General features: G+C 38.6%; 1 protein-coding gene across 4 annotated transcripts in view; it reads right to left on the minus strand.

Moving 5' to 3' along the window:
* PTPRQ (protein tyrosine phosphatase receptor type Q) overlaps positions 1-25,575 on the minus strand; it is a 282,762-nt gene that overhangs the window by 76,936 nt on the left and 180,251 nt on the right. For all 4 annotated transcript variants that reach the window (XM_055586942.1, XM_055586932.1, XM_055586934.1 and 1 more), the window contains exon 35: positions 5,693-5,814. In XM_055586942.1, the coding sequence (XP_055442917.1) occupies positions 5,693-5,814 (122 nt within the window). The remainder of the gene's footprint in view (positions 1-5,692; positions 5,815-25,575) is intronic.

A 25,575-nucleotide genomic window follows, 5' to 3' on the forward strand; every position in this document is an offset into this window, starting at 1 on the left:
ATAAGTTGGATACACTGTCCTCACTAACAAGTTCATTTTCAACTTGAACCTTTCTTATAACTTTGAAAGATGTATTTTTGTTCAATATGTTCAATTTTGTTCCATTTCTTCAAATTCTCTTTTCTAAGTTTCTTAACTGAAAAAGATATTGCTATAAGAAGCACAGGAAAAGCAGATACAATATCAATATTGAAAAAAAAAATCAAACAGATCGAACCATCTTGAGAGAGAGCAGTAGGGGAAGATACTCCACTGGCAGAAAAACAGATCAGCAGGAATCCAACTGATCAGCTTCATGTATCGTCTGGTAGAAAGTGTGTGTTTAATTGGTTGTCAACATTTAAATATCACATACAAATCAGGCTTTTTAAAGTTCCCCTAAGACTAGACTTCAATGTATGCTGGCTAACAATTATCTAAAGATGCAGGATGGGTAACTCTTATAACAGGGTAGGGGTCTCCAGCTCATCACTGCTCACCACTTAGCTTCACGTTCCTTAGCTGACTACTAGAGCTATTTCAGTTCTGGTTTTATAGAGTTGGGCTGAATTTCTCAAGATTCCATAGCTGCTTGGGAACTGCGATAGGATTTGATCCCAGGTCTTTGAAGAGTTCAGACCTCTCTGCTGCTGCTGCTAAGTCACTTCAGTCGTGTCCGACTCTGTGCGACCCCATAGATGGCAGCCCACCAGGCTCCCCCGTCCCTGGGATTCTCCAGGCAAGAACACTGGAGTGGGTTGCCATTTCCTTCTCCAATGCATGAAAGTGAAGTCGCTCAGTTGTGTCCGACTCTGTGCAACCCCATAGACGGCAGCCCACCAGGCTCCTCCTTCCATGGGATTTTCCAGGCAAGAGTACTGGAGTGGGGTGCCATTGCCTTCTCCATCAGACCTCTACACTACCACAAGGTCATGAGACCTGATCTTATAAAGTAAAATTAAATTATTCCAATGCCTTCATTAAAAAATGGTAACAGCAGTTAGTAAAGTAGGAAATAAAATGCATGTGATGTACCATATCTTATAAAATATATAGTAAAATTCCAAAAGAATGCTGTGCCCTCAAAAAACAGCACATACAAAAATTCATTTTCTGTCTTCACTAAGCCTACTAAATTTAACCTTCTCTGTACAGTCTCCTCTATATATTATGTACCCTATAACAGAAACTTTAATTGTAACATTATATTCCAAAAAGACTGGATACCTCATACTCTATAATTATCTATATTCTGGTGTTCTAGACTGTGAGTTACTTGGAAGCAGAACTTTACGTTTTCCATCTTTGTCTTGGTGAAAAGAAGCTACTAAGCATTTGGTAAGTTAAAAAAATAAAAGGAAACTCTTAGAGGAAAACACAGGCAGAATACTCTATGACATAAATCACAGCACGACCCTCTATGATCCACCTCCTAGAGTAATGGAAATAAAAACAAAAATAAACAAGTGGGACCTAATTACACTTATAAGCTTTTGCACAGCAAAGGACACTATAAAAAGGATTAAAAAGACAACCCTCAGAATGGGAGAAAATAATAGCAAATGAAACTGACAAAGGATTAATTTCCAAAATATACAAACAGCTCATACAAGTCAATACCAGAAAAACAAACAACTCAATCAAAAAGTGGGAAAAAGGCCTAAACAGACATTTCTCCAAAGAAGACATACAGATGGGTAACAAACACATGAAAAGATGCTCAACATCACTCATTATTAGAGAAATGCAAATTAAAACCACAATGAGATATCACCTCACACCGGTCAGAACGGCCATCATCAAAAAAGTCTACAAACAGTAAATGCTGGAGAGGGTGTGGAGAAAAGGGAACCCTCTTGTACCGTTGGTAGGAATGTAAATTGATACAGCCAGTATGGAAGATGGTATGGAGATTCCTTAAAAAACTAGGAATAAAACTACCATATGACCCAGCAATCCCCCTCCTAGGCATATACCCTGAGGAACTCAAAATTGAAAAAGACACATGTACTCCAGTGTTCATTGCAGCACTATTTACGATAGCTAGAGCAGGAAAGCAACCTAGATGTCCACTGACAGATGAATGGATAAAGGAGCTGTGGTACATGTACTCAATGGAATATTACTCAGCCATAAAATGGCATGCATTTGAGTCCGTTCTAATGAGGTGGATGAACCTAGAGCCTATTATACAGTGAAGTAAGTCAGAAAGAGAAAAACAAATACCATATACTAACACATATATATGGAGTCTAGAAAGGTGGTACTGATGAAATTATTTGCAGGGCAGCAATGGAGACATAGACACAGAGAACAGACTTACGGACTCGGCGGAGGGGGGTGGGGGAGGAAGGAGAGGGTGGGATGTATGCAGAGAGTAACATGGAAGATTATATCACCATATGTAAAATAGACAGCCAACTGGAATCTGCTGTATGGCTCAGGGGACTCAAACCAGGGCTCTGTATCAACCTAGAGGGGTGGGATGGGAAGGGAGATGGGAGGGAGGTTCAAGAGGGAGGGGATATGTGTATACCTATGGTTGATTCATGTAGATGTTTGGCAGAAAACACAATTCTGTAAAGCAATTATCTTTCCATTAAATAATAAATTTAAAAAGGAACAACAAAAGGCTAGAAAATGCAATTCCCAGTAGAATCATCCAGGGTGATATCTGAGCCCATGTATCTTTATTGTGCTGTGCTTAGTCACTCAATCCTGTCCAACTCTTTGTGACCCCATGGACTGTAGCCCGCCAGGTTCCTCTGTCCATGGGGATTTTCCAGGCAAGAATACTGGAGTGGGTTGCCGTGCCCTTCTCCAGGGGATCTTCCTGACCCAGGGATCGAACCCAGGTCTCCTGCATTACAGGTGGATTCTTTACCATCTGAGCCACCAGGGAAGCGCATATGTCTTTATTAAAGAGTGTCAATTTTTGCTTCAAGTCTTTTAAGGGAAGAGCTATATGCCCTTGTGGCTGGTATTTGGCAGAGGCTAGGGTGCAGCATAAATGTTAAATTCAAGGGCACGTGTTCTTTGGCCTGGGAGCCAATGCTTCTGGGCTTCTCAGGTGGTACTAGTGGTGAAGAGCCGCCTGCCAGTGTAGGAGCGATGAAAGATGTGCGCTTGACCCAGGACCCAGCACAGTGCTGGCATTTGAATGTATTTAAAGTTGTACTGGGAGTTTGAGATTGACATGTACAGATTACCATATTTAAAATAGATAACCGACAAGGACCTACTATATATATAGCACAGGGAACTCCAGTCAATATTCTATAATAACCTAAATGGGAAAATGATTTGAAAAAGAACAGGTACATGTATATGGATAACTGAAACACTTTGCTATATCCCTGAAGCTAACACAACATTATTAATCAACTATGCTCCAATATAAAACAAAATTTTAAAAAATAAACTAGAATTGTGTTGAAAGAATGAAGGGAAGACCGCTTTAGGTCCAAGAATCCTAGGGAAACTGTGAAGTGTTAGAATCTGTTTGAATTTTTGCTGTCTTTGATCCAAATGTGTTTTGGTGAGCACATATTTCAATTTGGCAAATTTTATTTGCTTTTTTGATAGTTTTTCCTATTTCTATCACACCATTGTGCTGGTTTTAGCCAGGTCTTAACTGTTTGAGAAGTTTTTTTTTTTTTTTTAATCATCTCTGTGCCTCAGTTCTCCTATATGCAAAAGTAAGATTATACTTACATCAAAATGTTATGATACAATAATACAATGCATATGAAGAGGCTAATATGTAGCTGAAACAAACTAAGCAATTACAATAGTTACCTTTCCATCCTTCTCTCTTTCCCTTACTCAGTTTTAATCTCAGTAAGAATACTGAGAGAATTAGATGATAAATCACCTTTTTTTAATGGTTTACTTTTCCCTCCTTTCAACACAACCAAACTCCATGAGAGAGCTATTTTCCCTAATAAAGTATCTTCTAGTTAATAGAGCACAGTGTTAACATTTTATAATTTGCTTTTAATGATATTCCTGGAGCATTTGTCATTCATGTTGATTGTTTTTGGCTAATTATGAACTAAAAGTCTTCACAAATGTGCTCTAAAAAAGGAGGATCATAAACTGAAGACTGAGAGAAAAAAATGTACCAATAATCCTTTAAGTTTTCCTTTAATCATGACGGGTCTTTTGAGATAGAATTACTTCCACTTAAGAAATAATATAAAGGCATTTTAAAAAATCATAAAAGTTAAAGAAGAGATGAATAAATACAGCAAGAGGAGGAGGAGAATTCACCATGGATTGCCTAATTTAATGCTTCAGACACCACCAGAAGGGACTGCTCATCAGCTCCAGTAAAACCCAAGCAGGATGCCAGGAGAAATTTCCAGTTCTAAGCCTAGCTAACAACTCTGCATTATTCGCACTGTGGAGCACCCTGCTGTAGGCAAGAGGCTTGACTCCCATGCTTGCATTTCCTACTGTCTGAATGGCTACTCCAATTCAGTGTTTTCAGGTCCCTTTTACTCAAATGTTTTTATTCCCCAGGACACTTTCTTCAGGTTAGTCCTTACAGAAGAGTTTCTTACCCTAAATGTTTCATAGTTAATCTCATCTATTCATATTATTTCATCCATCCAATACCAGCGCTTCCCAAATCTGGAAATACAAACTTCCTCTCCTGAGCTACAGATCCATGAATGATCCTGTCAATGGGCATCTTCACCTGGGGACTCCCAGGCATCTTAGCACATCTAGTTCTGAATCCATGCCTTTCCTCTACAAATCCGTTCCTCCTCACAAGTTTCCAAATCATATCTCTTAAAAAGTCACCCTTGATTTTTATTTTCACTCACCATCCATGGATTTTTTTCCTCCAGATCCTGTAGATTTAAATTATTTTTTTATTCTGTTACCCTCACTCATTTCTTTATCTTTTCTTGCCCAGTTTTACTCTTATGGTTTCCTGCCTCCTTTAATTTTGTACCCCCAGGACTGGTCTAAAACTATGCTTTACAATGTGATCATACTGATTCTGTAAAATAGAAATGTGTATCCCAACACTGCTTTATTTCCACAATTGGCCCCCCACTGAACTTACCATGACCCACACTCCACAATAGGTTTTAAGTTGGCCCCCGAATTGAGCCTCATCTCTCAGGCCTTTTCTTTTCAAATGTTCCACTAAGGATGCCCAAACTACTTGCTTTTTCTTGAATGAAGCTAACTTTTTACACTTATATTTCCACTACCTTTCCATGTTCTGCTTCAATCATTTTCAAAGTTAAGCCCTGATATTGTCTTATTTTGGAGCTATGTCTCCTAATGCTTTGGCCGTTCTTTTGTATTTTAAGTTCTTTTTCACTGTATTTTAAACCGATATATTACCGTCAACTTGAACTCAACTTAACGTCATTTATCTATATCATCTATACCCTGAAGATAAATAACAATAAGCATGATGACAATATTTTGTTTGCACTTCTTGAATATTTACTAGGTATCAGGCAATGTTTTAAGTTATTTATGTATGTTGACTAACTTAGTCCTCACAAAAATGCTGTACCCTGGGTAGTATTATCTATCTTTATTTTACAGATGTGGACACAAACATAAACAAGTAAAGGAAGCTGCCTAAGGTCTAACAGAGCTAAGAGTAAAATTCAGTCTGGTTGCAAAACCTGGATTCCTAACCATGCTCTATACCACCTTTCAGAGAAGATAAGACAGGCCTTACTGATTTGACGTCTATCAAATAGAAGGTTGGTCCGGTAATGACAGCAGGTTCACTCCAGCTGATGTTGATGCTGAAAGGTGATGTTGCTACTACATGCACATTTTCAGGAGGACCATCTGGAGCTACGAAAATAGAAAAAATTCAGTTACCTTTCTACATTTCAGCTAGTATTTGCCACAATATGATGACAGAAAAAAACAAAAGAAGGATAATGATAATGAATTATATATTATAGTTCACAGCATACTAAAAGGCATTGCCAGATCAAAAGATGTAATTTCTTTAAAAATAATTACTATACATAAAGAACTTCCACATGAGAAATTACTGATCATAAATACATGGTTTTTAATCTCAAAACAACATTTTGAAAAGAAAGCATTACTAATTGCTAAAATCTATTTGAATAAATAAAGTTTTATTTTTAAATAGCCTAATAATGTCGTTTTAAGAAACTTGCAGGAATGCATTTGACTACAGAAAAATGCAACCTGTTCAAGTGAATTATATTTAAAATGTATTTTCTTACAAATGTAAATTGGATTGGTTTATTGTCTTCACTGAGGGGATAACATAGGAAATAGGTTATACAACTGATCTTATCATTACAAATGTAAATATTTCCTGAATTCATTTTGATTCCAAACAAATTCTTTAATTTGTCCTACTTTTAATATTATTGTCTTTTCATCAGGAGTGCAGAAAAAGGGATAACATTTTAACGAGTTGACTGCTGAAAACTCTTGTTTAAATTTTAATTTGTGAAATGACTAGGAACTACAAGAGTTCTCAGTTTGTTAAGAAGGAATTAGTCACAGTTAGTTTGACATAGACATTGACCTAGAAACACTCCTGTACACATCTCTCTCCTAGTATGGCCCCTCGTCAATACTAGGGAGATGAGTATTTCTCAGCACTTCTGATTTTTAAATCGACATAAACATTACTGAACAATGTCATTCCTTAGATCCTGAGACGGTGTAAAGAAGAAGATAAAATACTCCTTTCCTGAAATAAATTTGTAACAGCAACAAGCTGTATAATCTTGGTCCAACAACAAAACTCCTGGACCTCAGTGTCCTCTTCATATACAGATTTCACAGTGCTTTAAAAAGAGTTACAAGCCAGCGAGCAAAACATGTGTGAAAGTAGCCCGTTAGTGTCTGGTCCTTTTTGTCAATTAATACAAAATATTATCACAAAGGGCAAAGGAAAGATAAGAACTAATTAGAAATACAAATAATCTGCTATGAGAGGGCAGAGGACACCGTGGTGAGTACAGAAGGGCAGGGAGCCAAGGTAAAGTTGCAGAGATGGGGATTGAAGGGACTTTGAAACATGAGAAGGATTTCAGTAATCAGAAGGGCAGGCTCAGGGGCACTTCTTTGCTAAGAGGGTCATAAGCAAAGCCACAAAGATATAAACAATGGGGTCCACAGACAGATAGAATTTTACTTCTGCAGCATGGCTTTCCATGGTAATCTTATGTTTATTATTCTATACACTGAAAAATATTACTCTAGGAAGGGGTCCACACACTTCACCAGACTGTCAAAGGAACCCACGGTGCAAAAAAATTTCAGAATCCCTATATTTGAGGAATAGAGATATCACAGAAAGACCAGTGTTCATGAAGGGGTGGGGTAGGGAGCAAGCCAACTAGTCATTGGGGAACTAAGTTAGGCAGCACTCGATGATTATGTTAAAGGGTTTGAAGTTCACTCTTTAAACAATGGGATGTCACTGAAAGCTCTGAGAAGGCAAGTACTTTTCTAATGATTTAGGAGGAAATCTCAGGCAGCTATGAAAAAGATAAGCGCTCTGAAGCAGTGAGTTCAGACAGGTTATTTCCAAAATGTCAGGTAAGATCTGATGAGAGCCGAAAGTAGAAAAGCGACAGTAGGTAGAGAAAGGAGATGAACCCCAGAGTCCTGAGAAAATTTAACAAAAAGAACTTAAGGGATGACTAGCTGTGAGACAGAGGGTGTAGTAAAAAGCTAATTCATGTATTAATACTGGGGGAGGGCTGATAGAATTCACAACAGCACCTTCAAGAACAGATACTAGTTTTGATAGGGATAAGACCTTGGCAGGGGATGCTAAATTTGGATCTGTACTCATTAAGCCTGAGATACTCACAAGGATTGAGATGCCTACCTGGCAACTGTAAAACGGAGTCTAGAACAAGGGAGATGGGACCAAGATGAAAAGAGTTTGTTAACAAATTTCAGGTAATTCCTTACAAATTGAGATAGTATCAATATGGCAAGTATATCTGGTTCAGGTGACTCACAGGCTCTGAAGAAAGCCAGGTTTATTTCAACACTGCTGCTACTAAGTCACTTAAGTTGTGTCCGACTCTGTGTGACCCCATAGATGGCAGCCCACCAGGCTCCCCCGTCCCTGGGATTCTTCAGGCAAGAACACTGGAGTGGGTTGCCATTTCCTCCTCCAATGCATGAAAGTGAAAAGGGAAAGTAAAGTCGCTCAGTTGTGTCCAACTCTTCGCAACCCCAAGGACTGTAGCCCACCAGGCTCCTCCGTCCATGGGATTTTCCAGGCAAGAGTACTGGAGTGGGGTGCCATCGCCTCCAACACTAGGTAAATATTTAAGATGCTCATAGTAATGACAGTCTTTGGACTATTAATGAGTTCTCGGTACTTAGAACATTTCCAAGAGAAATGATATTATGTGTTTGGAATTTAGGTGCCCAACTCAGCCTGGATTCTTCACCATCTGAGCCACCAGGGAATCTCTCAACTCAGTCCATAAAGTACTTTTTAATAGTAGCATTGACATAATTTAAAGAAGTACTCAGATGTTACTATAGAGGATGTATAAGAAATATTATGTGGGAGAATGGCTTGCGGATGACAAACACATCCTTCTATTTGTATCTTTACTGAATTTTGTGCAATACTCTGAACACTGACTCAAGATGCAGTCTATATGACACCGAGGGGAGAGAGGGAGGAAGGGATGCTCCAGGATTCCAAGGTGTGATGAGCTGAGGTGCTAATAATAATGATAGAATACGGTACATGATTTCTCCGGTGATTAGTGTAGAAGAGATCATGGAATCTCAGCACATTAGCACACGCTGCATATACTGACATCTTCGGTCATATTCTAATTTTAGGGTCCTAGATTTAGGAACACTGCCTCAAATTGTAGCATAATTCATTTAGATACCTGGACATAACAAATGATAGCGATGAGAGGGCTCTGCCACCAACATAACTAATTGCTTTTGGATTATGCCTCACGGGATAATGCTCTCCATATTCAAGAGTGGCAGTCCTGGGCTCTCCTGGAGGTCCGGTGGTTGGGAATCCACCTGCCAATGTAGGGGACACAGGTTCAGTCCCTGCTCTAGGAGGATCTCACACTCTGCAGAGCCACTGGGCTGACGTGCCACAACTCCTGAGCCCACACGTGGCAGCTGCTGAGCTCACATGCTGCGACTACTGAAGCCTATGCACCGAGAGCCTGTGCTGCCGCTCGGCACCCAGAGAGCCACCAGGGAGCAGCCCGCGCACCACAGCAGAGGGGCTTCGGTCCACCATAACTAGACAAAGTCCGTGTATACCACAAAGAATGAAGACACAGCACAGCCAAAAAATAAATATATGTTTAGAAAAAAAGAGTGGCCACTTCTTTCCTTCCTGGATATTGCCTAGAAATGTCATATCCACCTTAACAAGTAGTAGCTTCACAAATAGCAGCTCTGAATCTCTGTATTTAACTGTTAAGTGAGGAGTGGACAGGCTTTAGGATCAGGTACTCCATTACTCATCATCATTATATATTTTCCTCATGGAGAAACCTGCTTTGAAAAGTGGGTTGCAAAGGCCTAACTCCTGCCATTGACTCTAAAAGAGGATGGGTCACACCTCAAAACAGGGGACACATACAGACTGAAAGTGAAGGGCTGGAAAAAGATTTTCCATGCAAATAGGGACCAAAAGAAAGCAGGAGTAGCAATACTCATATCAGATAAAATAGACTTTAAAACAAAGGCTGTGAAAAGACACAAAGATGGTCACTACATAATGATCAAAGGATCAATGCAAGAAGAAGATATAACAATTATATATGCACCCAACACAGGAGCGCCGCAATATGTAAGACAAATGCTAACAAGTATGAAAGGAGAAATTAACAATAACACAATAATAGTGGGAGACTTTAATACCCCACTCACACCTATGGATAGATCAACTAAACAGAAAATTAACAAGGAAACACAAACTTTAAACGATACAATAGACCAGTTAGACCTAATTGATATCTATAGGACATTTCATCCCAAAACAATGAATTTCACCTTTTTCTCAAGCGCACATGGAACCTTCTCCAGGATAGATCACATCCTAGGCCATAAATCTAGCCTTGGTAAATTCAAAAAAATAGAAATCATTCCAAGCATCTTTTCTGACCACAGTGCAGTAAGATTAGATCTCAATTACAGGAGAAAAACTATTAAAAATTCCACCATATGGAGGCTGAACAACATGCTGCTGAATAACCAACAAATCACAGAATTAATCAAAAAAGAAATCAAAACTTGCATAGAAACGAATGAAAATGAAAACACAACAACCCAAAACCTATGGGACACTTTAAAAGCAGTCCTAAGGGGAAAGTTCATAGCAATACAGGCATACCTCAAGAAACAAGAAAAAAGTCAAATAAATAACCTAACCCCACACCTAAAGCAACTAGAAAGGAAGAAATGAAGAACCCCAGGGTTAGTAGAGGGAAAGAAATCTTAAAAATTAGGGCAGAAATAAATGCAAAAGAAACAAAAGAGACCATAGCAAAAATCAACAAAGCCAAAAGCTGGTTCTTTGAAAGGATAAATAAAATTGACAAACCATTAGCCAGACTCATCAAGAAATGAAGGGAGAAAAATCAAATCAATAAAATTGAAATGAAAATGGAGAGATCAAAACAGACAACACAGAAATACAAAGGATCATAAGAGAGTACTATCAACAATTATATGCCAACAAAATGGACAACGTGGAAGAAATGGACAAATTCTTAGAAAAGTACAACTTTCCAAAACTCGACCAGGAAGAAATAGAAAATTTTAACAGACCCATCACAAGCATGGAAATTGAAACTGTAATCAAAAATCTTCCAGCAAACAAAAGCCCAGGTCCAGACGGCTTCACAGCTGAATTCTACCAAAAATTTAGAGAAGAGCTAACACCTATCCTGCTCAAACTCTTCCAGAAAATTGCAGAGGATGGTAAACTTCCAAACTCATTCTATGAGGCCACCATCACCCTAATACCAAAACCTGACAAAGATCCCACAAAAAAAGAAAACTACAGGCCAATATCACTGATGAACATAGATGCAAAAATCCTTAACAAAATTCTAGCAACCAGAATCCAACAACACATTAAAAAGATCATACACCATGACCAAGTGGGCTTTATCCCAGGGATGCAAGGATTCTTCAATATCCGCAAATCAATCAATGTAATACACCACATTAACAAATTGAAAAATAAAAACCATATGATTATCTCAATAGATGCAGAGAAAGCCTTTGACAAAATTCAACATCCATTTATGATAAAAACTCTCCAGAAAGCAGGAATAGAAGGAACATACCTCAACATAATCAAAGCTATATATGACAAACCCACAGCAAACATTATCCTCAATGGTGAAAAATTGAAAGCATTTCCTCTAAAGTCAGGAACAAGACAAGGGTGCCCACTTTCACCTTTACTATTCAACATAGTTTTGGAAGTTTTGGCCACAGCAATCAGAGCAGAAAAAGAAATAAAAGGAATCCAAATTGGAAAAGAAGAAGTAAAACTCTCACTATTTGCAGATGACATGATCCTCTACATAGAAAAAAAGACTCCACCAGAAAATTACTAGAACTAATCAATGGTTATAGTAAAGTTGCAGGATATAAAATCAACACACAGAAATCCCTTGCATTCCTATACACTAACAATGAGAAAGCAGAAAGAGAAATTAAGGAAACAATTCCATTCACCATTGCAACGGAAAGAATAAAATACTTAGGAATATATCTACCTAAAGAAACTAAAGACCTATATATAGAAAACTATAAAACACTGGTGAAAGAAATGAAAGAGGACACTAACAGATGGAGAAATATACCATGTTCATGGATTGGAAGAATCAATATAGTGAAAATGAGTATACTACCCAAAGCAATTTATAGATTCAATGCAATCCCTATCAAGCTACCAACGGTATTCTTCACAGAGCTAGAACAAATAATTTCACAATTTGTATGGAAATACAAAAAACCTCGAATAGCCAAAGCTATCTTGAGAAAGAAGAATGGAATTGGAGGAATCAACCTACCTGACTTCAGGCTCTATTACAAAGCCACAGTTATCAAGACAGTATGGTACTGGCACAAAGACAGAAATATTGATCAATGGAACAAAATAGAAAGCCCAGAGATAAATCCACGCACTTATGGACACCTTATCTTTGACAAAGGAGGCAAGAATATACAGTGGATTAAAGACAATCTCTTTAACAAGTGGTGCTGGGAAAACTGGTCAACCACTTGTAAAAGAATGAAACTAGAACACTTTCTAACACCATACACAAAAATAAACTCAAAATGGATTAAAGATCTCAACGTAAGACCAGAAACTATAAAACTCCTAGAGGAGAACATAGGCAAAACACTCTCTGACATACATCACAGCAGGATCCTCTATGACCCACCTCCCAGAATATTGGCAATAAAAGCAAAAATAAACAAATGGGACCTAATTAAACTTAAAAGCTTCTGCACATCAAAGGAAACTATTAACAAGGTGAAAAGGCAGCCTTCAGAATGGGAGAAGATAATAGCAAATGAAGCAACTGACAAACAACTAATCTCGAGAATATACAAGCAACTCCTACAGCTCAACTCCAGAAAAATAAATGACCCAATCAAAAAATGGGCCAAAGAACTAAATAGACATTTCTCCAAAGAAGACATACAGATGGCTAACAAACACATGAAAAGATGCTCAACATCACTCATTATCAGAGAAATGCAAATCAAAACCACTATGAGGTACCATTTCACGCCAGTCAGAATGGCTGCGATCCAAAAGTCTACAAGCAATAAATCCTGGAGAGGATGTGGAGAAAAGGGAACCCTCTTACACTGTTGGTGGGAATGCAAACTAATACAACCACTATGGAGAACAGTGTGGACATTCCTTAAAAAATGAAATAGAACTGCCTTATGATCCAGCAATCCCACTGCTGGGCAGTTGTGGACCTAACATTTAGAGCTTCTAGTACTGAACATCTATACTGAAGGCCTTTTCATACTGTTCATGGGGTTCTCAAGGCAAGAATACTGAAGTGGTTTGCCATTCCCTTCTCCAGTGGACCACATTTTGTCAGAACTCTCCACCATGACCTGTCCTCCTTGGGTAGCCCCACATGGCATGGCTCATAGTTTCATTGAGTTAGACAAGGCTGTGGTCCATGTGCTCAGTTTGATTAATTTTCTGTCATTGTGGTTTTCAGTCTGTCTGCCCTCTGATGGATAAGAGGCTTACGGAAGCTTCCTGTTGTGAGACACTGACTGTGAGGGAAACTTGGGTCTTGGTCTGATGGGCAGGGTCATGTTCAGTAAATCTTTAACCCAATTTTCTGTTGATGGGTGGGGCTGTATTCCCTCCCTGTTGTTTGACCTGAACCAAGCTATGGTGGGGTAATGAAAATAAAGGACCTCCTTCAAAAGGTCTAGTTGTATTCAGTGCCCCTGACCCTGCCACAGGCCACTGTCAACCCACGCCTCTGCCAGAGAATTCTGGACACTCACAGGCAAGTCTGGGTCAGTCTCCTCTGGGGTCACTGCTCCCTTCTCCTGGGTCCTGGTGTGCACAAGGTTTTGTTTGTGCCCTCCAAGAGTCTGTTTCCCCTGTCCTTTGTAAGTTCTGTAATCAAATCCCACTGGCCTCCACAGTCAAATTCCCTGGGGGTTCTCAGTCCCTTTGCCAGATCCCCAGGTTGGGAAATCTGTTGTGCATCCTAGAACTTTCTTAACAGTGTGAGAATTTATTTGGTATAATTGTTCTGCAGTTTGTGGGTCATCTAACTCAATGAAACTTTAACAGTGAGAATTTATTTCATATAATTGTTCTACAGTTTCTGCCTTGTCTAACTCAATGAAATAGGAGCCATGCTGTGCAGGGCCACCCAAGATGGGTGGGTCATGGTGGAGAGTTCTGACAAAACGGGGTCCACTGGAGAAGGGAATGACTAATCACTTCAGTATTCTTGCCTTGAGAATTCCATGAACAGTATGAAAAGGCAAAAAGAAATAACACTGAAAGATGAATTCCCAGGTCAGTAGGTGCTCAGTATGCTACTAGAGAAGAGTGGAGAAATATCTCCAGAAAGAATGAAGAGACAGAGCCAAAGTGAAAACAACACCCAGTTCTGGACGTGACTGGCAATGGAAGCAAAATCCAATGCTGTACAAACAAGGCAAATTGGAAGTGGTCAAACAAGAGACAGCAAGAATGAACAACGACATTTTAGGAATCAATGAACTAAAATGGACTGGAATGGGTGGCTTTAATTCAGATTACCATTATATCTACTACTGTGGGCAAGAATCCCATAGAAGAAATGGAGTAGCCCTCATAGTCAACACAAGTCTGAAATGCAGTACTTGGGTGCAGTCTCAAAAATGACAGAATGATCCTTGTTCATTTCCGAGGAAAACTATTCAGTATCCTAGTAATTCAAGTCTATGGCCCAACCACTAATGCTGAAGAAGCTGAAGTTGAATGGTTCTATGAAGTCCTACAAGACCTTCTAGAACTAACACCCAAAAAAGATGTCCTTCAATCATGGGGAACTGGAATGCAAAAGTAGAAAGTCAAGAGATACCTGGAGCAACAGGCAAGTTTGGCCTTGGAGTACAGAATGAAGCAGGGCAAAGGCTAACAGAGTTTTGCCAAGAGAACATACTGGTCATAGCAAACACCCTCCTCCAACAACACAAGAGACGACTCTACACATGGACATCACCAGATTGTCAACACGAAAATCAGACTGATTATATTCTTTGCAGCCTTAGATAGAGAAGCTCTATACAGTCAGCAAAAATAAGACCAGGAGCTGACTGTGGCTTACATCATGAACTCCTTATTGCCAAATTCAGACTTAAATTGAAGAAAGTAGAGAAAACCACTAGACCATTCGGGTATGACCTAAATCAAATCCCTTAAGTGGAAGTGACAAATACAATGGAAGTGACAAATAGACTCAGGGGATTAAATCTGATAGAGTGCCTGAAAACTATGGACGGAGGTTCATGACATTGTTCAGGAGGCAGTGATCAAGACCATCCCCAAGAAAAAAAATGCAAAAAGGCCAAATGGTATACTGACGAGGTCTTATAAACAGCTGAGAAATGAAGAGAAGCTAAAAGCAAAGGAGAAAAGGAAAGATATACCCATCTGAATGCAGAGTTCCAAAAAATAGCAAGGAGAGATAAGAAAGCCTTCTTTAGTGATAAATGCAAAGAAATAGAGGAAAACAACAGAATGGGAAAGACTAGAGATCTCTTCGAGAAAATTAGAGATACCAGGGAACACTTCATGCAAAGATGGGCTCAATAAAGGACAGAAATGGTATGGACCTAACAGATGCAGAAGATACTAGGAAGAGGTGGCAAGAACACACAGAAGAAGTGTACAAAAAAGATCTTCGTGAACCAGATAACCATGATGGTGTGATCACTCATCTAGAGACAGACATCCTGGAGTGTGAAGTCAAGTGGGCCTTAGGAAGCATCACTATGAACAAATACAGTGAAGGTGATGGAATTCCAGTTGAGCTATTTCAAATCCTGAAAGGTGATGCTGTGAAAGTGCTGCACTCAATACACCAGGAAATTTGGAAAACTCAGCAGTGGCCACCAGACTGGAAAGGGTCAGTTTTCATCCCAATCCCAAAGAAAGGCAATGCCAAAGAATGCTCAAACTACCGCACAATTGCATTCATCTCACACACCAGCAAAATAATGCTCAAAATTCTCCAAGCTTCAACAGTACATGAACCAGGAACTTCCAGATGTTCAAGCTGGATTTAGAAAGGGCAGAAGAACCAGAGATCAAATTGCCAACATCCGTTGGATCATCAAAAAAGTAAGAAAATTCCAGAAAAACGTCTACTTCTGCTTTATTGACTACATCAATGCCTTTCACTGTATGGATCACAACTGTGGAAAATTCTTCAATACATAAGAATAGCAGACCACCTTACCTGCCTCTTGAGAAATCTCTATGCAGGTCAAGAAACAACAGTTAGAACTGGACATGGAACAATGGACTGGTTCCAAACAGGGTAAGGAGTATATCAAGGATGTATATTGTCACCCTGCTTATTTAACTTAAATTCAGAGTACATTGTGGGAAATGCCAGGCTGGATAAAGCACAAGCTGGAATCAAGATTTCCAGGAGAAATACCAATAACCTCAGATACACAAATGACACCACCCTTATGGCAGAAAGCGAAAAAGAACTGAAGAGCCTCTTGATGATGGTGAAAAAGGAAGAGTGAAAACATTGACCTAAAACTCAACATTCAAAAAACTAAGATCAGGGGCTCTGTATCAACCTAGAGGGGTGGGATGGGGAGGGAGATGGGAGGGAGGTTCAAGAGGGAGGGGATATATGTATACCTATGGCTGATTCATGTTGAGGTTGGACAGAAAACAGCAAAATTCTGTAAAGCAAGTATCCTTCAATTAAAAAATAAATTTAAAAGACTGTAATATCACACACACATAAGAACCAAGATCATGGCATCCAGTCTCATCACTTCATGGCAAATAGATGGGGAAACATAGGAAACAGTGACAGACTTTATTTTCTTGGGCTCCAAAATCACTGCAGATGGTGACTGCAGCCATGAAGTTAAAAGAAGCTCACTCCTTGGAAGAAAAGTTATGACCAACATAGACAGCATATTAAAAAGCAGAAACAACTTTGCCAACAAAGGTTCATCTAGTCAAGGCTATCGTTTTTCCAGTGGTCATGTATGGATGTGCGAGTTGGACTATAAAGAAAGCTGAGCCCTGAAGAATTGATGCTTTTGAACTGTGGAGTTGGAGAAGACTCTTGAGAGTCCCTAGGACTGCAGGGAGATCAAACCAGTCCATCCTAAAGGAAGTCAGTCCTGAATATACACTGGAAGGATTGTTGCTGAAGCTCAAGCTCCAATACTTTGGCCACCTGATGCGAAGAGCTGACTCATTTGAAAAGACCCCGAAGCTGGGAAAAACTGAAGGCGGGAGGAGAAGGGGATGAAAGAGGATGAGATGGTTGGATGGCATCACCGACTTGATGGACATGGGTTTGGGTGAACTCCGGGAGTTGGTGATAGACAGGGAGGCCTGGCGTGCTGCGGTTCGGACACGACTGAGCTACTCATCTGATCTGATACTCAAGGCAGCCATTTTTGAGGTCTGAGTTAGAGGGAAAAAAACAAAATTACAAAGGTCACAGGACCTCTATTTCAGGAGAGGCAGAAAAATATATTATAAAAATTTAAATATGTAACAAATAATTAAATTATATACTGTTGGGAAGTGATATGTACCATGACAAAAAATGAATCAGGATAATTGGAATGGGAAGGTGGATAGGAGTTACTATTTTAAAAAATATGGTGGTCAGGCAATGCCTCTCTAAACTGGTGACATTTAAGCAAAGATGTGAAGGAGGTGAAAGAGCATGGGAATATTTGAAGAAAGAGTGTCACAGGGAGGAGAGTGGCCACTGCACAGTCTCTGAGACAGGATTGTACCCGGTGTGTTCTAGAAAAACAGAGATTCCAGTGAGGCTGGAGCCAAGCAAATCAGAATGAGAGTCAGAGAAGAAATGGGGCCAGATCGTTCAGGGCCTTTAATGCCATGGCTAAAGTCTCTGTAAGAACTGCCTTCACAGACAAGAAAGACAAAAGCCATAGTTTAATAAAGGAACACCATGAACTAGAAGAAGCCTCTAAAGGTTTTGATGTTCGGTATCTAACTCCTACCAGGATGATGGACAAAAAGTCATTCTATCAAGAGGACAGATTATCTCCAGAAATCTGATTCCTACAGCTTTACAACATATATCAACTCAGTGACTGTCGGGACTATAGTTAAACCTCACTCATTGTAGCAGACAGACAAGGTGGTACATTACTGTTGCCCTGATAACACGGACAGCTTACTGAAAATTTCCTGTGATAAGAAAGTTGACGAAGGTTTTTTCTGTGATTAAGTTGATGGTAGCATGTTTTTAGAAATATTTTCAGGAAATAATTCTTCTCTGTCTGTGTTGTCTTTGCTCTGCACTTTAGATCTTTGAGGTCTCGAATGAGGACAGATCCAAAACATTTCCCAAGGGAAACTTACAGCTAGTCTTGCAAGTGTGTCTGTAGACCAGCTCAGAAAACAGTGTGATGCCTTGCTTCAACTTCTCGTCTTTCATAGTAAAATGTCAACCCTGCACCCATTCTTTAAGAGCAATCAAAGCCCTCGTCAGGGAGTGTCTGCTACCCCAAGCAGAGCTGAGAGGAAAATGACATTCAGGGATCATTCATGGAACACAGTAACTACTTGTACTTGAACTACTAAATATTTTAAGTTCTGTACACAAATCAATCATTATAGAAAGGCAAGGCATTTACCCCCTGGCTGAACTGTGCTTTAATTCTTGAACTTGCCTAAAGTCTTTTTTTTCTTTTTAAGAAATAATCAGTTCTAATGAGGTGGATGAAACTGGAGCCTATTATACAGAGTGAAGTAAGCCAGAAAGAAAAACACCAATACAGTATACTAACGCATATACATGGAATTTAGAAAGATGGTAACAATAACCCTGTGTACGAGACAGCAAAAGAGACACTGATGTATAGAACAGTCTTATGGACTCTGTGGGAGAGGGAGAGGGTGGGAAGATTTGGGAGAATGGCATTGAAACATGTAAAATATCATATATGAAACGAGTTGCCAGTCCAGGTTCGATGCACGATACTGGATGCTTGGGGCTGGTGCACTGGGACGACCCAGAGGGATGGACTGGGGAGGGAGGAGGGAGGAGGGTTCAGGATGGGGAACACGTATACCGGTGGTGGATTCATTTTGATATTTGGCAAAACTAATACAATTATGTAAAGTTTAAAAATAAAATAAAATTAAAAACAACAACAAAAAAAAAAACAAAAAAAAATAAATAATCACTGTTAATAATATTTGCATTTTCAGGAAACTTGATGACATTTCTTGTTTTGTTACATAAGTGTTCCCTGTGTTAAATCTTTTATGAAATATTTCTCTTAGAACATATTAATCTATATTCTTGAAGAATTACAATATGATGGAAAAAGACCTTCTGAATCTGAGATAAAAAATAAACATACCTATCTAAACTTAAATATGAATATACTATATGCATGTAGTATATAACTGAATATATATTTCATGTTTGTAGAGCACTGAAAGATAAACATCAGATTAATTCATGTATATTTTAAGAGAAATATTTAGAACACCAAAATGCTCGAAGTATATTATAGAAGAGCATCTAATTATTTTAATATTGTACAAATATTATAGTGTACTTTTAAGCAAATAACATTTTCAAGTTTCTTTTAGACAATTTTCTCTTGGAACTTATCAAAATTCCAAAAATGCATAATGGGGGAATACAGAATTATCATTATGAATGTCAACTACCAAAATAAAGGCAACTGAAAGCAGTAAAGGTATGGGGAGTTGAAAATATGCCGTTTTAAAAGCTTAGTAATATATAAGCATCTTTGGGAGACTTTGTTTGTCTCCCCATAAACTGTCACATTTTGATTTAAGATTGTTTGTGAAATGAATCTAGTCAGTAATGGGCCAAGATATCACTATACCCTTTCTCTTATAAATCACAGCAATTTACTCAGTAGGAATGATCTATCCTTATTCTCTCATTCCCCATAATCCAATCACTTCCTCTCATAAGCACTTTTCCCCTGGTTTTCACAATAATGCATTTTCTGTAACTAACAACCATCATTTCCTGATTATCATGCTTCTATCCTTGCACAGGAATGTGGGTCCTCTATGGGTCAGGGTCACCTTTCCCATCCATCTGTGTCCCCATGTTAAGTGTGTTAGCTGAAAGAGGAGTCTGGATACACCATCATTTTGCCTAGTTCATATAAAAGTTTGAGTGCCCCCAAGTCTATGCCACTTTGATTAAGAACCATCAAGTTTTGGTGTGTCTAATACTGTGCTTTCAGAATAAGCACATTCCAAGACTTAGTAGTAACTTTGCCTGCAGCAGATCCCTGTACATTAATGATGAAAATGTTGTAGAAAATGCTCTATGGTTTTAAATGCATGCTGCAGTGACCTTCCTAAAGAATAAACATAAATAAACGACACCAGCTCACAAGACAAAAAATCTTGAGTTCCATACACATTATGATTCAAACTACCCACACGTCTATTTGAATTTAAGTTCAATTTAAGTTTATTTAAAGGCCCTTCACTCCAGGGTGTTTTAGTTTCAGGATTTGGTACCCTGGACCACCCGAGTCCTAGCTGTTGTCATCACTAAATGAAGGACTCCCATTCGTTCTTAGCTTATACATTTACTAGGTTATACATACTACTAGGTATTAACAGCCTCTAAGACCGTAAGTTGCCATACCTGAAAGAATTTGCCTTAAGTTTTCCATGCCTCTCAGGGCTAAGGGGAATCTCACTGGCTGGGTGGTTTGGGTGGATTCCTTACATCTTAAACAACTCAGGGCATCAAGAGCCCTGAAATAGTTCAGCAGTGAAACTGACCATATTGATGTGGGCCAAGAGCATCTCAGGACATATTCCACTGGTTACAATACTGCACTAGCTGGCTATCCTTCCTGGTGATGAATGTTTCCCTAGAGCCAAGTGACTTCACTGCCCAGTATGAGGCACTGCTGCTGCTGTGTGAAATATTTCCTACCACTTTACAAGACTAATTTTGTTCCAGGAGGAGCGAGATTTCCCAACAGCAAGATGGTAGCAAAAAAGGGCAAATATTACAAGCATAGGAATCTGACCTATTAGACTGATGAGTACTGAGGATGATTCGTGGATGCCTACAGTATTAGACCTCATTGTAGGACTATTTTCTTTGATGCTGAATGAGTAATTTTCTGAATCATTTCACACTGGCTTAAGTGGGAAAAAATAGAAAATACCAAAAAACCCTTACTTCCAATACTAGCCATGCCAGGTAAGGAATGGAAATATTCTCATATTAGTTCCATTGCTTTTATAATCAGATAATATGAGTTTTTCTAGAATTGCATTATGTTTACAAAACAACTGTTTATAACAGTGGTTCTCAAAATGTGGTCTCCACAATAGCAGCATCAAGATTACCTGGGAAGTTGTCAGAAAAGCAGATTCTGAGATCACATCCCTTACCTACTGAATCAGATGTGGGGAGGGCTCAGCACTCCATGCTTTAATAAGTCCTCCTAACAATTCTAATGCCTGGGGTATAAGTTTAAGAGCCACTGCTCTATAATATCAATGTACAACTGGAAAAAGCTGTGGCATGGGCCCTTCAGATTAGAACTCTTGATAACAAGGATGGAAAGGCGGATTAAACTATTGCTTCTGTGAAGACTAGGGATGTAGTTAGAGGTGAAGGGCTTGGGAGCTGGTGATAAACATGGAAATGTGCATCCAGCCAATAGACAGACACTCCACACACTGGCTCCTTGTACCTTTCATGTATTTGAATTCTGGCTGAACTATATAGAGAATTCTCCCTACCATCACTCCCTTCTATTTCTAAAGTTTCTAGAGTAGTTAGAGGTCATCATGTTCCTTAAGAATATAAGACAACATCAGTTCTAAGGTACCTTGAAGCTACATGCAGGAACAAGCTGGAATAATTTAGATAAGGCCATCACCAGAGCAAAGAGGTAGGACTGAGAAAAGTGTTGTACTTCATTCTCCCAAGCATTACATGTAGGTATAATCAGTGTATAATAGCTACCAAGGGTATAACTAAAGAGAAAAGAAACCAAAAATATAGTTAGAGGTCATGGTGTACTAGGGCAAGTCCCACTCAATTTGAGAATAGAGACAGGTGGATTGTAATTAGAAACTTGCATAGTATCTCTAGGTCTTTCTTAGATTTGGTTTTCAAAGCTAATAATATCACATACTGATTATCCTTTAAATTTCCTTTAACTGTTTGGTTTTTAGTTACTTGCTGAAAGACATCCAGTTAGTCATGCAAATGCAGACTTCTAATTATTTTTATTTATATTCTAGAAAACTTGCTTTAACAAGCTAACTGGCTTAACACCCTGAGAAAACTTTTTTGACATTAAATATGGAATTGGTTTCATCAGATGTATAAGCTTTTGCATGGTAAAGAAATTATAAACAAAAAGACAACCTACAGAATGGGAGAAAATATTTGTAAATAATGTGACCAACAAGGACTTAATTTTCAAAATATATAAGCAGCTCATACAATTCAACAACAGAAAACCAAATAACTCAATTGAAAACTGGGCTACTACTACTACTACTAAGTCACTTCAGTCGTGTCCGACTCTGTGTGACCCCATAGACGGAAGCCCACCAGGCTCCCCCGTCCCTGGGATACTCCAGGCAAGAGTACTGGAGTGGGGTGCCATTGCCTTCTCCAATGCATGAAAGTGAAAAGGTGAAAGTGAAGTCGCTCAGTCGTGTCCAACTCTTAGCAACCCCATGAACTGCAGCCTACCAGGCTCCTCTGCCCATGGGATTTTCCAGGCAAGAGTACTAGAGTGGGGTGCCATTTCCTTCTCCGGTAAACTGGGCAGAAGACCTAAATAGACATTTCTCCAAAGAAGAAACACACATGGCCAAAAAGCATTAGAAATGATGCTCAATATCACTAATTAATGAGAAATACAAATCAAAACTTCAGTGAGGTACCACCTCACACTGGTCAGTGTGGCCATCATTAAAAACTCTATGAACAAGAAAATATAGAAAACAAGAAAAATGCTGGAAAGGATGTAGAAAAAAGGGAACCTTTCTACACTGTTAGTGGGAATGTAAGCCACAGTGGAAAACAGTAGGGAGGTTCCTCAGCTAAAAATAGAGTTGCCATAAGATCCAGCAATCTTACTCCTGGGCATATACAGACAAAACTCTATAATTCAAAAAGACACATGCATCACTATATTCATAGCAGCACTATTCACAATAGCCAAAATATGGAAAAAACCTAAATGTCCACTGACATATGAATGGATAAAGAAGCTATGGTCCATGTATACTGTAGAATGTTACTCAGCCATAAAAAAGATGAATGAATGCCATCTGCAGCAACATGGATGCAACTAGCGAGTATCACACTTACGTAAGCAAGAAAGAGAAAGACAAATACTATACAATACCGCTTATACGTGGAATCTAAAATATGCACAAATGAACCTATGAAACAGATTTACAGACACAAACAGACGTGTGGTTACCAAGTGTGAGGAGACTGGTGGAGGGACGAAGTGGGAGGTTGGGGTGAGCAGATGTGAGCTACTATATACAGAACAGATAAACAACAAGGACCTACTGTATAGCAGAGATAACTATATTAAATATCATATGATAAATAATAGAAAAGAATATGAAAAAGAATACATACATACATGCATAACTGAGTCACTCTGCTGTACAGCAGACATTTTTAAAATTTACTTTTAATTGGATGATAATTGCTTTATAATATTGTGTTGGTTTCTGCCATATATCAACATGAATCAGCCATAGGTATACACGTATCCCCTCCCGTTTGAACCTCCCTCTCACCCCATCCCACCCTTCTAGGTTGTCACAGAGCACCAGATTTGAGCTCCCTATATCATACAGCAAATTTCCGCTGGCTGTCTAATTTTACATATGGTAATGTATATGTTTCAATGCTACTCTCTCAATTTGTCCTACCCTCTCTTTCCCCCACTGTTTCCACAAGTCTATGCTCTGTGTCTTGTATAGCAGAAACTAATGCAACATTGCAAACCAACTATATGTCAATAAAAAATTAAAAAATACAGTGATATTTAATTTTTTTAATTAAAAAATAAAAATACTCTATTTTTATATTATATAGTTTAATTTTATTATATATAGCTTTAATTTTATTATTTATATAGCTTTATTATATAGCTTAATTTTATATGCATGCTATCAGTCCAGTTCAGTTCAGTCACTCAGTCGTGTCTGACTCTTTGTGACCCCATGAATTGCAGCATGCCAGGCCTCCCTGTCCGTCACCAGCTCCTGGAGTTCACTCAAACTCATGTCCATCGAGTTGGTGATGCCATCCAACCATCTCATCTTCTGTCGTCCCCTTCTCCTCCTGCCCTCAATCCCTCCCAGCATCAGAGTATTTTCCAATGAGTCAACTCTTCACATGAAGTGGCCAAAGTACTGGAGTTTCAGCTTTAGCATCATTCCTTCCAAAGAAATCCCAGGGCTGATCTCCTTTAGAATGGACTGGTTGGATCTCCTTGCAGTCCAAGGGACTCTCAAGAGTCTTCTCCAACACCACAGTTCAAAAGCATCAATTCTTCAGTGCTCTATAATTTCCTTTAAATTATGATTTTACCTATCTTCCCTTTGTAATCCTACTTAACATCTTCCTCCTCTTAGTACTTTCACACCACCATGAGGCTTTGCTAGTCAAGATCTAAGAGCACAAGCTCTATCCTAGAAATGAATGAGGCTCATGAATAAACTGATGTGTATAAAGATCTTAGACTAATACCAGCACATAGTAAACCCTTGCTAAGCTCAGTTATTGCTGTCATTATTAACTATCCAGCCAAGGGGTCTCAGCTCAGTTACTGGGCCCAACCAAAGAGTACTCTACCATGCCAGACATAGCAATCCTATACTTTCTTCAGAAATGGGAGTTTTCTGTAGTCAAATCCCCACTTCTTCTATAAATGCAGAAGAAAAGAGAACTGAAAATTTGTTAACTCAGGCCCTAATATTAAGGCAGGCCCGAACTGAGGTTAATGACCAGCAATCACAAAGAACTGAACTTACTTCACAATTCTTTCTGAACCAAGAGAAAGAAGAGTCTCAGAAAAGTCAAAATAAGTTCAACATGAGATTTGAAGCTTGAGATGAGAAAGTGGGAGAATTCATCAAATTAATAAAAGGTAAGATACTGCTAACCATTATTGGGAGAAACATTTTTTTCTTTTATCCTTTTGATAAATCAGATTTCCTATAATACTGATGATTTAGAAAAACAATATAATAATCATTCTTATCCTTTGATTTTTAGTGATTTTACTGAAAAACATATTCTACATGCTTAAGTAATAGGATTCCAAAATATTTTTATTTATATTCTGGAAAACTGTTAATAACCTAGCAAATGTTCTTTTAAATTAAATATACAGTTGAATCCTTTAAAAATAATTTTATATAATCACTGCCATAGTTCTTTAAACTATGATTTCACCGAAATATCCTTTCTTTCTAAACATACTTAGTAGCCCAAATTTAGACATTGTTCTCCTTTGCCTTCTTAATGAACTATCAACCTATTATATTCCACTTAATAAAGTCATTAAGAATTTATTATCTCAGTTAATTATTTAGATACTGTTAAAACGTCAATTCACTCTGAAATTTATGAAGAAATTATTTCTTTCACGATTTGAAATCCTAAATTTATGTCCATACTTCTTCCTTGTAAGCAGTAATTCATACTTATGTTAATGAAAAAACACATTATCAACAATATAAAATATACTGGTTTTGTGAAAAAGAAGCTGAATATGTCACACATGAAT

The sequence above is a fragment of the Bubalus kerabau genome, chromosome 1, assembly GCF_029407905.1.
Source record: "Bubalus kerabau isolate K-KA32 ecotype Philippines breed swamp buffalo chromosome 1, PCC_UOA_SB_1v2, whole genome shotgun sequence".
Taxonomy (NCBI): domain Eukaryota; kingdom Metazoa; phylum Chordata; class Mammalia; order Artiodactyla; family Bovidae; genus Bubalus; species Bubalus kerabau.